Consider the following 16,934-nt stretch of genomic DNA (forward strand, 5'->3'; position numbering starts at 1 on the left):
AAACTAAATGCATGATTATGATTTCCATGAGGCCCTTTACCTAAATTGTGAAATTCATGATCCCTAGGTCAGGGGTTCAGGCTCTAGGGTGTGGCCAATATGACCATATAGTTAAAATGTATTAAATCTTTGAAAATCTTCTTCTCTTCTCCCATATACATTTGTTAAAAACTAAATGCATGATTATGATTTCCATAAGACCCTCTACCAAAATTGTTAAATTCATGACCCCTAGGTCAGGGGTTCAGGCTCTAGGGTGTGGCCAATATGACCATATAGTTAAAATGTATTAAATCTTAGAAAATTTCCTTTCTACTCCCATATATACTTGTTAAACCAAATGCATGATTATGATTTCCATGAGGCCCTTTACCTAAATTGTGAAATTCGTGACCCCTGGGATAGGGGTTCAGGCTCTAGGGTGTGGCCAATATGGCCAATTAGTAAAAATGATTTAAATCTTTAAAAAATCTTCTTCTCTACTCCCACACATGTGGGCAAAAAATGGAATACATGGTTTTGATGTCCACTAACTCCTCTACCTAAACTGTGTAATTCATGGCCCTGGATCAGGGGTTCAGGACATGAGGGGGGGGGGGGGGGGGGGCAATATGGCACTATAGTGTTAATGCATATAAAGTTTAAAAATTTTCTTCTCTATTCTCACACATCTGTATAAAAACTGACTTATAATTATTTTAACCAGGAAGTTTTTAATTTTAATTTTAATTTTCATGTCCCCTGGAGTATGGGTTTTGACTCTAGGGCAGGGCCAAAATGGATGTATAGATGTTATTGCATATAATGTTAAAAAATATTTTCTTTACTCCCACACACCTGAAAGGAAAACTGAATTCATGATTTTGTAGACCAGATCTTTAAGTTTCTTGTCAAAATTATAGGTTTCACAGTTCTTTTTGAATGATGTCAGACAGGGAGGTGGTCGTCATTACAAATTTATAATTGTTTCTACTCCAGAATGAAACCTAATTAATTAAATGCATATTTGAGACTCCTCGACAAGTTTGTGTATGGGTTACATGTATATGCTAGTCAGGTAACCGTTAAGGCCAATTGGCCTCTTGTTTTTTTTTTTTTGGTTTTTCTTTCTATTATTAGGTTCTTTTGCTTCAAAGAAAGGCCTTAATTTAATATTTTTGTTTCTTTTCCCATACTTATATTTTTTGTATAACGCTTTCTCAAAAGAGCTTCATCCTATTTCGATGAAACTTTCAGATCTTAGTTTAAGGAAAAGTTTTAAGAAATCTATCAATTAATTTTTTGGTCGTCATTTCCAGTTCCGAAATATTTCAGATTTTATGGTTTTGCTTGTTCAGCATTTTGTGTTTTCCTTTGTGGATTTATTTTAAAAATGATGGATTTTACTAATTTCCGTTTAAATTTCATAAAATCACAATAATTAGTTCCTTTTTTTAATCTGATTAAAATTTATCTGATTAACCTTAAGTGGGGGTCCTTCTGATTCCTTATACCGATGTTAAAAAAGCGAATCGTTGATCTGATTTAATCAAAATGACCTTTTTTAAATTTTAGAATAAATATGTCTTTTGAAATCCATAGAAAGGGTTTAATAGAATTTGTAGAAGTGTTATGAAATGATAGCGAAGAACAGCTATCCCTATAGCCTTTTTAAGATACATTAAATTGGAAAATCTCTTGTTGCTCGCAAAGAGATCACATCTAGTGTTGGTTTATTATTTCAATGGTAACATGTATAGTAGGTTTAATTATTATTAGATGCATGATGCTGCAGATATGTACAGAAAAGCCATCCTTCCATTGGATCAAAGTCGATGTCTTGAAACCTTGGGATATTTTGGAAAAGCGATAAGTGTATTGGTTGATAATGCACGCTTCGATGTTGCTCGTGAGAGTCTTAAAAAGTTTACGCAACACCAGAAAAGTGAGGTGAGTGTAGAAGTATTACGTTTTTTGTGTACATGAATATTTCTTGTATATTTTAGGTTCTGAGATTTTTCAGTCTTACACTGTATAATACAACACCGAAAAAAGTAAACAGATATTGTCTGCGTAAGAAATTTTTAATGATAGAATATGTTAATCCGTGAAGTAATTGTTTTGTTTACTTATAAAAAGGACTATATTTAATATGGTCAAATATCCGCTTTCAATTTTAACCATTTTTAAATAGTATCCTATAAAAAAATCTTGATTAATCATTGTAAAGAGGATGCCTTTAGCTTTAATTTTGGAATTAGTCATCATTGTTCATTAGCTGATGATCTATGACGTAAGCTAAATGACCTAATGTCGGCAATTTTGCAAACAAATGAATATGATATATTCACTCTCATTGCCTGTCATAGGGCAATGACCAACAATATTTGTTCCAATTTGGTCTAAAGGCCAACCAACTAAGGATTGTTGTAATGGGGACTTGGTGAAACCAGGACCAGTGTACCTCTGACACAATTATCACATTCCCTACACCTCAGCAGAATCTATTCCAATTCACTAACCCTTTCTTTACCAGATTTTCAAGCTATCTTTTTCTAAATTACTAGAATATTTTTAAATTACTGAAAGTTAAATACCATCCTATCACAAAATATTGTCTTTTAAAAAAATATATTGCATTTGGAAACATTAAGCTCAGTTCTGCTGAAATACGATTTTTACATATGCTGTTGTTCAGCATACTTAAAAATGGTAATTGAGCAAGCCTGCGCTCGATGTTTTCCAGTCTAATATCCTTCGGAAAACATCCATATGTTGTTACTAAAACAATAATTTATCAACATTAGACAATCTTCATGACATCTTTTCTTTTTAATGACGTCACTGAAGTGATTATTTTTAAAAACTTTTTTCAATATGAATTCAACTATCTTCAACTTTAACTTTAAAGCTTTTAACAAAACTTTAATATTAGGGGCGAGAAATACATTATACCGAATATCGCCCTTTAACATATATTCGTTAAACAAAATTGTCGTATGCTCTCCTCTTGACTTGCACTATATGTAACACGCGGAATGATATACCGAAACTAAATTTTCAACGTCATAACAGAGAGTTGCCAGACGTTGTTTCTGTATGTAAAATAAATTGTCGAAAAACAATAATTCATTATACAGTATACTCGTATGAGATAGGGACATTCCACATTGGTGCCAGAATTCACGGTATAGGACTCGACAAAGCTTTGTCCAATATTGGAAATCTTGTATCAAAAGGATTGTTTCTATCCTACATTAAGAATAATGAATGATTCTGTTAATGAGGCTGTGTGGTCAACAAATTAGCAATAAGATCTTCGTTAAATTTTAAGATATTATTTCTTAAGCCATCAACTAGTAAAGGAAGACTCCATATATTTTACCTTTTTAATTTGGGCATTTTCTTATAATCTAAGAGAGGGAGAGAGAGAGAGAGAGACAGAGCGCTTTCCTTTAAAAGGAGATCAATACAGACTAAAAATGACCACGATCATCAAATTCTTCTTAATTACATTTAATCAATCAACTCGGGAAAATGCAACTTGAATGTTCGGTCCACGGTAGGTTTTTAAATTTATTTTCCATGTCTAACAAAGAATATTCAAGTTACTCAAAATAAACATGTACATTGTTTGTCTCTTTCATGCGTGATGCCAAAATCCGAAGCTATAAGTTTTCCAGGTACACCAAGTTATTGGGCAATATCCATATATTAAAAAAAACACATCAGTAGTCCTTATTTGCATTGACAAAATCGTGGTCTATTAAGTGCATCAGATTTACATGTTCATTGGTTCTATGCATCACCAAAGTTTTCAGACAAAATAAATGATTTAACTTTGACACATATTTTTCAAGAGGTTGGAAACTGTTTTCTCCGCTATACTATCAGGGGCGTGAAAAAGATGAAAAAAGATGGAAAAGTTGAGTTTGTTTCAAGTTAATTGACCGGTATACCTCACGACATGAAGTTATTTTTCTTTTAGTTTAACATTCTTCAAATATTTTTGTCCTCTCTTGGTTTCTTTTTCTTGTCAAGTCAAGAATTGAGCATTTTTTTCTATGTTTTTAATATTTTTTGTCAAACAACCTGGTTCTTTATTAGTGAATATTAGATTGGGAATATTTTATTAATTTAGTTATAGTTACTGATGTCTAAAAGTTCGATGAGCATTTGCATTTTTGATATGTCGGTCCATAAAAAAACAATAAAAGACAATAAGATTGAAAAATTTATTTCAATTTCTTGTCATTTTTTCACACAAGTTGACCCATTACTATTATTAAAGATTGTCTCTTACAGAAACATTTTTAAGGGTCGTTTTTTTGTAAATAAAGTTCATTGTACGGTGATTTTGAACAAACGAGCTGATAGACAATAATTTCTCAAACGCTATGTTTAATAATTTGAGTCGTTTCAACTTAGGAAGGATCGCTGGTCAACAAAAGAACTATCGGATCTACTTAAAATTATAGATTATGATGTATTTACCTGTGACAAGAGAAAAAATCCGCAAATTTTATCACTTTACTTTGGATATCTTCCAATTTTATGATATAGAGCTCTTCTTCTTAAACAGATTAATATAAACTAAAAAATGACCCCTACCTTCAAACCTTCTTTAATCATCTTTTCAAATTCCAATCAAATTAATCACTTTCTTTTTTTTAAAAAAGTTACTTTGACAAATAGAGCATTAGGGTGTGGGTTCTTATTGCACATATGTTTAAAAGACCATATTGTATTGATAAACATAACTATCATTTTGTTTTTATATCATTTTTTATATCATTTTTGTTTATAAGCACGTGCTTTTGAAGTCATTATAATATGTTATTCATAAATCTCCATTATCAATATTCGTTGAAAATTTTCCCCTCTTTCTGGCATTGCCCAGTGTACCAGATGAGAAATAATTATGCTGCATATATATAAAAGAAAAGGATAGTTACTAACCAATGCAATTCCATATTTTGAATACTAATTTCCTGAGTTGTTCTTTATGTGTTAATTGTCAATCAAACTGAAATTGAAAACCCATGCAACCACGAAATTACATCCCTACGAATAAGCAAAAACCCACAAACAACGAAAATTGGCCTCCACAAAATTTAGTTTGTTCACAGTATAAAGAGTTTGGGACCCTAATAAACATTTTTCTTTTAAAGTTATTTTTAAAGTTATTTATCTAAAGTCTTTTGATTGTCTAAAAATATTTTAATGAATGCTTCTACTTTGTGTCTGGTTGTTTTGAAATACACATATACATGATATGTACATGCTCTCATGTACATGCATGGATATTACTTCATTTGTTTAATTGTTTGAAGAAAACAGCTTTAGTTAATCATAAATACAGATCAACATACATTTACATAAAATCAAATATGATTTTTAAATAAATGTATATTCAAGAGTATTGTACAAATTAAATTGATAGTTTATAAAATTACAAACAATAAGAGTTTTTTTTTATATAAACTATTTCAATAAGTTAAGTTTTGGTCATAGCTCAGCCGTGGATCTTTGACCTGTTAGGGTTTTTTTTGTTTCATCATAGAATTTCTACGACAAAGCGAAAATAATTGTTTGATATTATATATGCCCAAAACAAATACAAACCAGCCGTGAGATAGGGTGTCACATGTACATGAAAATCAAAGTTTTATGGTATTGTCACTTCACTGTAAATTTATATCTTTTCATGTGTCAATCTGGATAAACAAATATGATTACAATTTTCATAAAAAAAAACCTGATTTGCAAAAATATTTTGAGTACTAGTTTTAAATTTATTTAGACGATCCGTGGTGTCATATTCAATATTTAACAGTTTCTGATATTTTTTTCTTTTATTTTTAAGGACAAAATCCCGGAATCGCTTGACTCGGATTCAAAGATTTGTGCAAAGGCTGCCGATTACTTTGGGAAAATGCAGAATAATGCACAGTTTTTGAAGTTTGCAAAAAACATTGAATGTCGAAATGAGCGATTTGTTTTGTACTTGAAATACAACTTCTTTGATGAAGCATTTGAACTGAATTGGCCCAAAGGTTAGTGTTACGGTATTAAACATTACTGTGATTTTAATCTCACAATTATCCAGATAATTCACCGTAAAGATTGAACTGTGTATTCACCATCTCCGTGTTGGTCGCCATAACAGTTGTCATTAATAGATTAGTGCATTATCGGGGCATAAGTTTCCTGTTTCTTGTGGTTATTTCAACATCAGTTAAAAATGATAAACTTGAATATGATAAAACACAATTATTAATTAACAACCAATTATGACCGAAATTGCTTAACTTCATGAGTTAATCTTTTAACGCCCATCTGTTGTCCTAATGAAGCTACTTTGGAGAACACGTGCGCTAATTGTTACTTATTACCTCGGACTAGGGTGAGGATGTTATTTAACATGCTTTACATCCATGTCGTCTGTGATCGATATTCATATTGAGCAGTTCAGTTGTCGGATTACTAGTATTTGAAGTAAAAAGAGATCTTTGAATGATAAAATATAATTACGAAACAAACCCAAGTTTAAAAGCGACTACATATAGTTTCGCATAAAATCGGACCAAATAACTTTAAATGATTGATAATTATTGCAGGTACAGAAGACAAAAGAGTAGATTTTTACATGCAATGTGGAGCAGTACAGAATGCATTGCATATCCTGAAAGACAACACTCAAAGAAACAAAGACAAAAGGTTTCAGTGCATATTAATTATGAGTCAGATTGCTCTTCATAAGAAAGAGAAGAAAAACCTCGACGAAATCGAGGAGAAATTAAAGCAAATAATTCATAATCATTCAAATTCAGTTACTGTTGCAAAAGCACATTTATTGATTGGTCAGTTGATGCATTTGGAACAGCATATTAGGAATGCTTTTGAATTGCTTCAAAACGACAGGCACCGTGGAATGTTCGTTCAGATTGAATGCATAGATTGGATGATAACAAAATGCAATTTATCAAAGGGAGATATACTAGAAAAAATTACTCAATATCTTGAAAAATTTCTCCCAACTGCCAAAGCATCAGAAATAAGACTTTTCCTAAATCCTGATTCATCATTTGGACAAGGAAGGTTTGATGCAATGTGTGCTTTTTTTTACTTTTATTATCATAAAGGGAATTTATTTAAATTATATCCAAGACAATTTCCGCTTGGTTTGAAGATAATCGAAGAAAAGCAAGAATGTCAGCAATTTGAAATATGTTTCGATAAACCTGCTCTTGAACATTATTGCAAAACATATTTGAAAACAAAATTCCAATGCTGGAAAAACAAATTGATTGCTGCATTTGCTGAAAAACGAAAACATTTTGAATGGTTGAACAATATTGAAATGATGACGCATTTCAACATCATATCCATTAAAGCTGCAATTTGTCTTAGGAAACTTTTGTTTTGCGATGTAAAAAAGCAATGTGAAATTTTTCTATCGGATCTGTACGGTGCAGTCTTCCTTAGCACCAGTGTCAGCAGACGGTGTGAAAATGTATCTGCGTTTTTACAAGACCGTGACTACGGATTTATCAGGAGCCGTATAAAAAGAAACCTTAAGGAAAATTTGGAGAACATTAATTCATGGAATGAAAGGGGAATTGCTGATTTCATAAGATTTTTACTGATGGCAAACCTATTGGACTTTAAAGATATTTTAGGCGAGCAACTCGAATGCCACATATCACATTCTAATTTGTCGATTTCCTTCAAACATTTTTTTGATTCATTGGTGCGGATTGAGCTTAAAAGAGCCGTGTGTGAATTTAATCATTTCTGCTACTTGATAAGCAAAGAAAATTCAATTCCTTTTCCATGTGACCTTTTTATGCTGTTCTGTGAAATGTTTCTTACTACTGCATTTTACATTATTGCGCGCAGTCATCGTAGGACATGTTGGTTTGTTGTACCACAAATCTATTTGGACAGTTTGAACCATGTTGAAAATTTATTTCTTAAGAAAATTTCCGTATTAAAAAAGATAAGCCATGATAGCAAATCCGAACCAGAAACAGCCTTCTTTCTAAAGCATTTGGTACACATACTATGCGGGTTCTCTTGCAAACTGCATTTGTTAAAAAACAAAAGCAAAAAACAAACGGAATATAGAATACTGGCTTTAGGTTTTACAGTACTGTGTAACTTAGGAGACATTTTAACAACACCAGATTGTACTGAAGTAGAATCAAATCTCGCAAGGGAAATAAACAAACATTTGAAGCGAAAAGGGCAAGAAAAAATCCTAGAGGCTATGTCGGAGGCAAAGTTTTTAATTGATTTTCATAAACCATTACATGAACTGCTAAATTCAGGAGAGCACAAACTTCTGTGGTGCAGTTGGGATTCTGAAAATGGATTAAGTCATACAACAGAGAAAGAAAATCACTATTTTAAGGACATTTCAATCAAACCTGAAACCCGCACCGCAATTACAAAGGCAGAAATCAGTACAGATTCTAAAAAATATGAACATTATATTCTTGGTGAAAATCCACAACTATTTCATGAAGAGTTTCCTAAACCCAAAATAGATGGTACAAACATTTGTTCATCAATAAAAAGTTCAAAAAGAAAGGGGAGAAAAAAACGGAATACAATACACGACCTCGAGAAATCGGGAGATAATGCATCTTTAGAAAAAGATGAATCAACTAAACAAAGGACTGAAGATTGTATAAACGATTCAAATGAAGAAATCTCCACTGAAATGTCCATTGAAGATACAAATAGTCAACTTAAAACTTCAAATGACAATGGTGCAGCAACACACGAAGATTCAGATGTAAAAAAAGTGGCATTCGAAAATGGTGCAGAGCAGAACAAACTGTTTAAAAGTGGTCTACTTGATGAAATAAAAGACAGAAATCAATTAGGAAAGGAGAAAAGTACTGACCGTAATGACAATTTTCATGATGCAAAACGATTAACAGATTCAGATGAAAAGGTTAAAGCAATTAGTACTGCTTCTTGTGGAGGAAATGCGGCAGTCGACACCAATTTAAATCAGAAGAAACTTGATGATGGCGTTTAACTAGAAAAAATAGGAAAATGAATAATTCATTTGGTCACAAGAATCTACCGAACGATAATAAAGACGGGTTTCCTGATGATAAACTCTTGACAGACAGTGTGTCAATTATGGCATCGCGAGATACAGATAATCTTTTCCACGAAATCTGCTGAAGCTGACGAGACAAATCAGCAGATGAACAAGATGGACTTAATTGATAGAAAGTTTGATAATTCATACAGCCAGAATGATGATAAAATTGAAGATAACCATTACAAAAAGAATTTGAGTATCAATCCTGAAACAATATTACCAGAAACAATTAAGAGTATTCATGCAAACGACATGGAATGCAGTGATCAACATACACAATGGGAAGACGATGGTGATGAGTCTCTGAACGATATAAGATACTTATTTAAAGTTTAAAATGTGGATATTACGGATGATCAGGATGCCTCTCTTGCATTTTATAAAATACCTTTCTGAGGACTTTACTCACAAAGATGCAAATTGTAGTACAATTTAAGAATACCAAGTCATCCACAATTCCGTGAACTTATTGAATCAAGTATAGCTTTTAAAAACTATAACTGTGAGAATATTTTATGAACCCCGTATGAATATCATGATATTTTTTTGGTATTATTACATTTGTAGTTTTAATGAACAATTATAATTCATTTATTCCATTTAATTCAACGTTGTACACACCCCTTATCATACATGCGCCATTTACTTGCATTCTCGTTTAATGTAGCTTTCCGATTCATTATTTTTTAAAATTTAACCTTTTTTCAACATGTGATTCCTGATCCACAGAATAAAAAGTATATTATTGGGACACATATTTATATTATATTTATGTTATTTTCAGATTACATATCAATTAGTAAAACATTTTATTACTGAAGGTATAATATCCCTCTAAATAGAAAGGTAATAGTTTTTTTCCTTTCTAAAATTGACAGATTTTTTCCTAGCAATATAAGCAATTGATTTTCTTGATATCAAAGATATGCAATGTTTTATAACTGATAATCACATATGCAAGATTCCTTATGTACAGGAAGAAATTGCAACTAAGATATTTGTTTTCTTTGTATAAGAAATTGGAGACAACAACAAGACTGCATGCAGTGTTTGCACATGGAAATCAGCAATCCATAAGTTATGTTTGTGTGTGTATCTATAGTTTTATAGAAAGTTGGCTAGTTTGTATTCCAGGTATGTGTATGTAAAATATGTCAGTAGACACGATGCATATTTAGATGTTAAATTATTTGACGGTCTTCAACACCCCGTCATTTCAATGACAGTTTGTTACAACATAAAGATTTCAAACCACTGTGAATTTAACTCTTCATATCGCCAAAATCGGATGTCTACCTCTAATTATATTGCTTTGAGTACAGCCCTCTACTAACATTGTGAAATTCATGACCATTGAGTGAGAGGTCGCGGGTATGATAAGGCAACTCACAGCGATCAAATTCCTCTAATCGATATGACGTCACAATAAGCAGCATGATGTCATATTTTACTCAGAAACATGTCGATTTTAACTGTATCTCTGGTTTATATTATAAAAACTACAGACATAAAATATCACTAGAAACTCTTCTAACTGAATATATCTTCGATTTCTCTCTATTACGTATAATTATCATTGATGACGTCACAAGCATGTTTAAAAGAGAAGATCATGTCGGGAGACAAATTATCGGAATGCAGTGTAAACAATGCCGAAATAAGACTTATTTAATACGGATACCTAAGATTTAGATGAGTGTCAGTTCGAATATAATCAGGATAATACAGGCATGGATATTTTGTTTAATCAGCGAGTGTTGTAAGGTAAGGGGATCGACATTTATATGGCTTGACAAGCCTTTCCTCTGTCAATATGTACAACAAATGGCAAAAGTGTAACACTACCCTGGATATTAGGAAAGATGACTTTGGTAAATATTAACGGTATATGACCTAAACTACATGAAAAGTGCTGCTAGAATCCTGTGCTTTGTTGTTTTAAACGAAAAATACGTAGTATTTTCAATGAAATTTTAGAAGTTGAGAGGGTTTCCGATAAATATTTACAATATTTATTTTATGCGATGTACAATAGGATTCTAGCAGTAATGCTAATAAACATGAACTAATTTCCAATCGAATTATTGTAGAAAACATACAAATGAACTTCGGGGTAGTGTTACACTTTTTGATTTTTTGTTAAGGTAAAAAAGTGATCTATTTTTAACTGTCACGTGATACCATGGCACGGCAGCTTCAAAGATTGAGTCGATTCCGAAGTAGAAAAATAATACCTTGGTGAACTCTTTCACTTGGTATTAATATCCAGCGCTGTTTTCATAAAAATAAACATTATTTAAATCATAATTTTGACGGTCATTAAACTATGAGTTGCCTTAACCTACCCGCGGTTCAGACCATAAGTTGGGGTCTATATGGTCATATATTGTAAATGTATTCAATCTTAGTACTTCCATGTATATGTTTGAGAAAAACTAAATCCTTGGTTACGATGTCGTCTACCTATTTAGTAAAATTCATGACCTCTAGGACAAGGGTTCAGGCCCCAAAGTTCCAACTCAAATTGTGAAATCACGGTTTCTGGGACTGGGATTCCGGTACTGGGCGCAGCCAATATGGGCATAAAGTGAAAACATTTTTCTTTAGTCTCTAGTCAAAGGTTGCACTATTCGATAATTTCCATTTGTATTTTCTATTGTATTCTATAACTTTCCAAACACCCCCCCCCCCGCAAACAAAGTTTGGTGTTGGGGGGGGGGGGGTTATATAGGAATCATATTGTTCGTCTTTCCCTCCGTCCGTCCGTCTAAAATTCGTGTCCAGTCCACTATTTTCTTATGGAGAATAATTGGAAGTGTTTACTTCACTAAAACATTGATTATGACATAAGGGTGTGTCATTACCTTGACCCAAAGTCATTTGGGAAAGGTCAAGGTCACTGACAAAACACTGCTAAATTCGTGTCTGGTCCATATCTTCCTTCTGAAGAAACATTGGAAGTTCTTACTTCACACAAAGATTGCTTATGACACGTGGATTTGTCATGACCTTGACCCAAGGTCATTTGGGCAAAGTCAAGGTCACTAACAAAAATAGAACAATCTTTTTTATGAAAAAAAGTTGCATGCCAAAATAATTTGGGAAAAAAATCAGGCTCGGTATACCAACCATTCAAGTTGTCAAGTTACTGCTTAACATGTGGATTATCGTTTGATTTTAGTTACGTTTGTTATTAAAGGGATGCAATTGTCTTCATGCATTTACAGTTAAGTTGAAATTAAATGGAATTTAAATAGAAATTGGTTTGTGTACTCATATTAGCATTGACAATTCCAAAAAAATAATAAAGCAGTTGTTATTGATAAAATATGAACGGTTAAATAGATAGCATCCATCATTTTCTATAATAGGATAATACTTGAGTTATGATTTTTTTTTCTTAGAGAGGAGTATCATTTGTGACTTTTCTCACAGTATCTCTAGTTTGAATCTACATTTTTTTAATAGATTTTTTTCTGTATGTTTTCATATGTTTTGTGTATATTTCATTTGTATTGTTTAATTTTTTATTTGTATTGCAGAAATTCTTGTTGCATTGTATAATTTTTATTTGTATTGTAAACTAATTCATTTGCATTGAATAATTTTTTATTTTTTAAGTAGCCTAAAGAATAGATTATTTTGATGTGTTACGCAGGATTTGATTAAATATTAATCATTTATTAAACTGGATAATGCTAAAGTTTCTGGATGGTTTCACGAGGCCATCTGTCGTAGCCTTTTTTGACAGCTTCATGGTTTTTTAAAGGCCATGTTTAACGATGTTTAACAAAGCTTGGTAAATGTACATGTATAAACGAATGTTCAAATACGTACATAAAGTAAGATTGTTTGCCTTCGCTTTACTGACAAATAACTCTAAAATCTCAGCACCCGTAAAACATTGTTCCCCGCTTATCGTTCTTGATTTTCTGGATGTATGACGTTTCACAGAACCTTGTAATTTTTCGATTTAATAAAGATTTCCAACGGAAGACCTTCTTGTTATTGCTTTGTTTATTTTCCTTACTAAGTTCTTCCGTTTTCAATGAAAGACTTTGTATTAAATTTGTTGGTAATTTTTTTTTCTAGACGTTTTTCAGGACTCACAAATCTCGCTTGTTTATTGTCCTAATACGTTCAAATTTTCAGGATATATTAGAAATTACAGTTTCTTAATATCTTAATGTTCCGGTACAGAGTTATAAAACTTATTTCTCTGTTTCCAAAAATATAGCGAACCATGTGCACGCAAAAGGCTCTGAAACTAATAATGGCATGTGTTTCAAAGTTATAAACCCTTAAACAAGAGGCCTATGGGCCACATCGCTCACCTGCGGAACAATAGGTATGATAAAATCAGCTTAATTGAGTCATAATACAAACTATCTGGACAATGTACAATGATACATGTAGACAAATAAAGTCCATTCCCCCTGGGTATTCTTATGTTTATAATCATTAGTTCCTTTTCTAACAGGGTGATTTTATAGTCATATCATATGTTGAGTATTGCAGTTCTCAAAAAGATCCTTAACATTTGTTTATTTATGAGATATAAACCTACATCAAACTCTGAACCTTCTTGTGAGGCCGAAGAATTGTGCTGGGGCCAAAGTCTTAACAATTATAAACAATCATTTGGCTGATTAGTTTCTGAGAAAAAGATTTTTAAAGATTTACTCTACATATTCCTATGTAAAACTTTAACCCCCCCCCCCATTGTTGCCCCACCCTACTCCTGGGGGTGTCATTATTTTCACAACTGTAAATCTACACTACCTGAGGATGCTTCCATACAAATTTCAGCTTTCCTGGCTGATTAGTTTCTGAGAAGAAGATTTTTAAAGATTTACTGTATATATTCCTATGTAAAACTTCGACATCCCCGCACTTTTGTGGCCCCACCCTACCCCCGGGGGCCATGATTATCACAACGTTGAATCTACACTACCTGAGAATGGTTCTACACAAGTTTCAGCTTTCCTTGCGGAGTAGTGTTTGACAAGAGGATTTTTTAGGAATTTACTCTAAATATTCCTATGTCAAACTTTGATTCCTTATTGTGGCCCCACCCTACTCCCGGTGGTGGTGGGGGGGGGGGGGTCATGATTATCACAACTTTGAATCAACAATACCTGATGATGCTCCCACACAAGTTTTATTTTTCCTGACTGATTCGTTTCTGAAAAGAAAATTTTTAAAGATTAACCCTATATTTTCCTATGTAAAACTTTGACCCCCCCCCCATTGTGGCCCCACCATACTCCTGGGGGTGTCATTATTTTCACAACTTTGGAACTACACTTCCTGAGGATGCTCCCACTCAAGTTTCAGCTTTCCTGGCTGATTAGTTTCTGAGAAGAATATTTTTTAAAGATTTACTCCATATATTCCTATGTTAAACTTTGACCCCCCCCCCCCCGATTGTGGCCCTAACCTACCCCAAGGGGTCATGATTTTCACAACTTTGATTCTATACTACCTGAGAATGCTTCCACACAAGATTCAGCTTTCCTGGCTCATGAGTTTATTAGAAGAACATTTTTAAAGATTTACTCTACATATTCCTATGTAAAAAGTCGACCCCCCCCCCCCCATTGTGGCCCCACCCTACCCCTGGTGGTCATGATTTTCACAATTTTGAATCAACACTACCAGAGAATGCTTCCACACAAATTCCAGCTTTCCTGGCCTAATGGTTCTTGAGAAAATCATTTTTTTTTAATTTCTCAAAATTTTTCATTAATTTCTAATTGTCTCTTCTTAAAAGAGGACATGGCCCTTTGTTTTCACAAGTTTGAATCCTATTTGCCTAAGGATGACTTTTGGTTGAAATTTTCCCAGTAGGTCTTGAGATGATGTTGAATATGTGAAAAGTTTACAGACAGACAGACGGACAGACAGGCGACAGACAAAATGTGATCAGAAAAGCTCACTTGAGCTTTCAGCTTAGTTGAACTTTTTCTGAAATTTAATGTTTTCAAATATGCCGATTTTTTGTACTATTTTTGCCTAGTAACTTTTAAGTTTAATTTTTTTTTCGGAACACATACGGAATATAAGATGTGCAAGTATCAAGGGCTTTCACGTTACACCATTGAAAAAGGGCTATGTCCTTTAATTAGGAGCCTAGAGACCTTCGCTTTTTAACTTATAAATGATTAATATTTTAAAACAGCTGTCGCTGTAAAAATAATTGTTTATTATTATGTTATCAATGTCGTAATATTATTATTGTAACGGTATTGCGTAATATGAGTGTTAAAAGCTTTCAGATGACCCTTTGTTATCTGTTTTAGTCCATCGTCGTACGTCGTTCGTAAACTTTTGAACATTTTGCAGCTCCTTTCTGGAACCACTGAATGAATTTTTATCAAATTCGGCTTACAATATATATGGGTGAATGGGAGTAAAAATTGTGAAATTCATGGACCCTTTCCTCTTGGGGCATGAGAAGTTGGGCTAAAACCATCAAAATTAATGCAATCTTTAAAAACATTCCTCTTTACTCTTGAAAATCAAACAGAAACTGCTTGCATGATTGTTAAAAGCATTGAGCATTCTGCCAAAATTGTAAATTTCATGACCCCGGGGTCAAGGGGCCTTGCACTAAAGTGGGGGCTCTAATGATTGCGAAAATGTGAAAATGTGAAAATTGTGAAAATGAATTGATTCTTAAAAAATATTCTGCTCTGCTCTTGCGTATAAAGCAAAAAAATAAGTAGATAATTAAGATGAGGAAGAATTTTTCTACCAAAATTGTGAAATTCATGGCCCCTGCCCCACTGGGGCCTGAGGGATGGGTCTCAGACCATCAAAATAAAGGCAACCTTAAAAAACTCTTTTTCTATACTCCTGGACATCAAACAGTCGAACTGCTGGCATGATTTTAATAAACATGGAGGTTTCTACCAAAATTGTGAATTTTATGGTTTTATATAGCCGCAAACACTAAAAAAATTTTTGAATGTAGATAACATATAAAAGTTTAAATAAACTTACTTAAACAATAAGTGTAATTAGGATATTAAAAAAACAATATTAATATTATTTCCATCTGAAGCATCGTCAGACATAGATCAATGGTGAGTTTGTAAGTCTAAAAAAAGATAAAATCTGTTCTAGCTTCATATTTCAAAACTGATAGATATCTTGCAATTGGTATGCAGCACGATACCAAACTCTTTGGCATCTTCACATATGTTACGAAAGTTATATTGCAGCGTGTAACAAATCGATAGCGTGTGTAATCACTTTTACACTTGTTGCCTGTCAGGTGACACTCTTTGGAAATGTTGAAAGCGGTAAGATCTGCTTTTTTGGTCTTTATCTATTCTAATGGAGTCTAAAAAGCTACTTATACCTATGAATTGTTCGTCGTTTTCTGCTATTTCTCGAAAGCGAGGAAGATATTGAATATTATAAAGATCTTGGTCTTGGAGGGACTCATAAATGAGCGAGTTCGATCACAAACAACGGTCGCCGTAGTTCGACTTAAATAAGATCGAAATAACTATATCCGACTAAAGTGAAACATTAGTCAAACCAACAGAGAAACTCTAGTCTGACTCTGGACAAGGTAGTTTAAATATGACGGACGTAAGCAAAACCTAAAATAAATATTGCTTTTGTTGATTAATATAAGATGCAAGGTGTTAAATTTAACCACAGGTCGACCAATGTGCGTTCGAACACAGACATGCACACCGTAAGTTTTCCTTTTGACCGTGGTTTAACTATAGTTAATGATCGAACTCTCCCAATATCTCAGTTTTGTTTAGAGGAATTGATGGTTTGTTCTATTTTGTGCAATCTTAGTTTCATTTTA

At 32.9% G+C, this 16,934-nt stretch overlaps 1 protein-coding gene across 1 annotated transcript; it reads left to right on the forward strand.

Moving 5' to 3' along the window:
* The first annotated feature begins 1,758 nt into the window (after positions 1 to 1,758).
* Positions 1,759 to 9,774, forward strand: LOC128171636 (uncharacterized). Its single transcript, XM_052837415.1, has 3 exons — positions 1,759 to 1,929; positions 5,846 to 6,035; positions 6,600 to 9,774. Exons 1-3 carry the CDS (start codon positions 1,759 to 1,761, stop codon positions 9,029 to 9,031), a joined length of 2,793 nt encoding a protein of 930 aa, XP_052693375.1. The 3' UTR covers positions 9,032 to 9,774.
* The last annotated feature ends 7,160 nt before the right edge of the window (positions 9,775 to 16,934 follow it).

This window comes from Crassostrea angulata, chromosome 2 (genome assembly GCF_025612915.1).
Source record: "Crassostrea angulata isolate pt1a10 chromosome 2, ASM2561291v2, whole genome shotgun sequence".
Classification (NCBI taxonomy): domain Eukaryota; kingdom Metazoa; phylum Mollusca; class Bivalvia; order Ostreida; family Ostreidae; genus Magallana; species Magallana angulata.

Bases quoted from the DNA above. Each gene is read 5' to 3' on its own strand.
- LOC128171636 (XM_052837415.1), top strand. From the start codon at position 1,759: ATGCATGATGCTGCAGATATGTACAGAAAAGCCATCCTTCCATTGGAT. The intron at 1,930-5,845 runs GTGAGTGTAGAA...TTTATTTTTAAG, and splicing joins CGCAACACCAGAAAAGTGAG to GACAAAATCCCGGAATCGCT. The intron at 6,036-6,599 runs GTTAGTGTTACG...TAATTATTGCAG, and splicing joins TGAACTGAATTGGCCCAAAG to GTACAGAAGACAAAAGAGTA.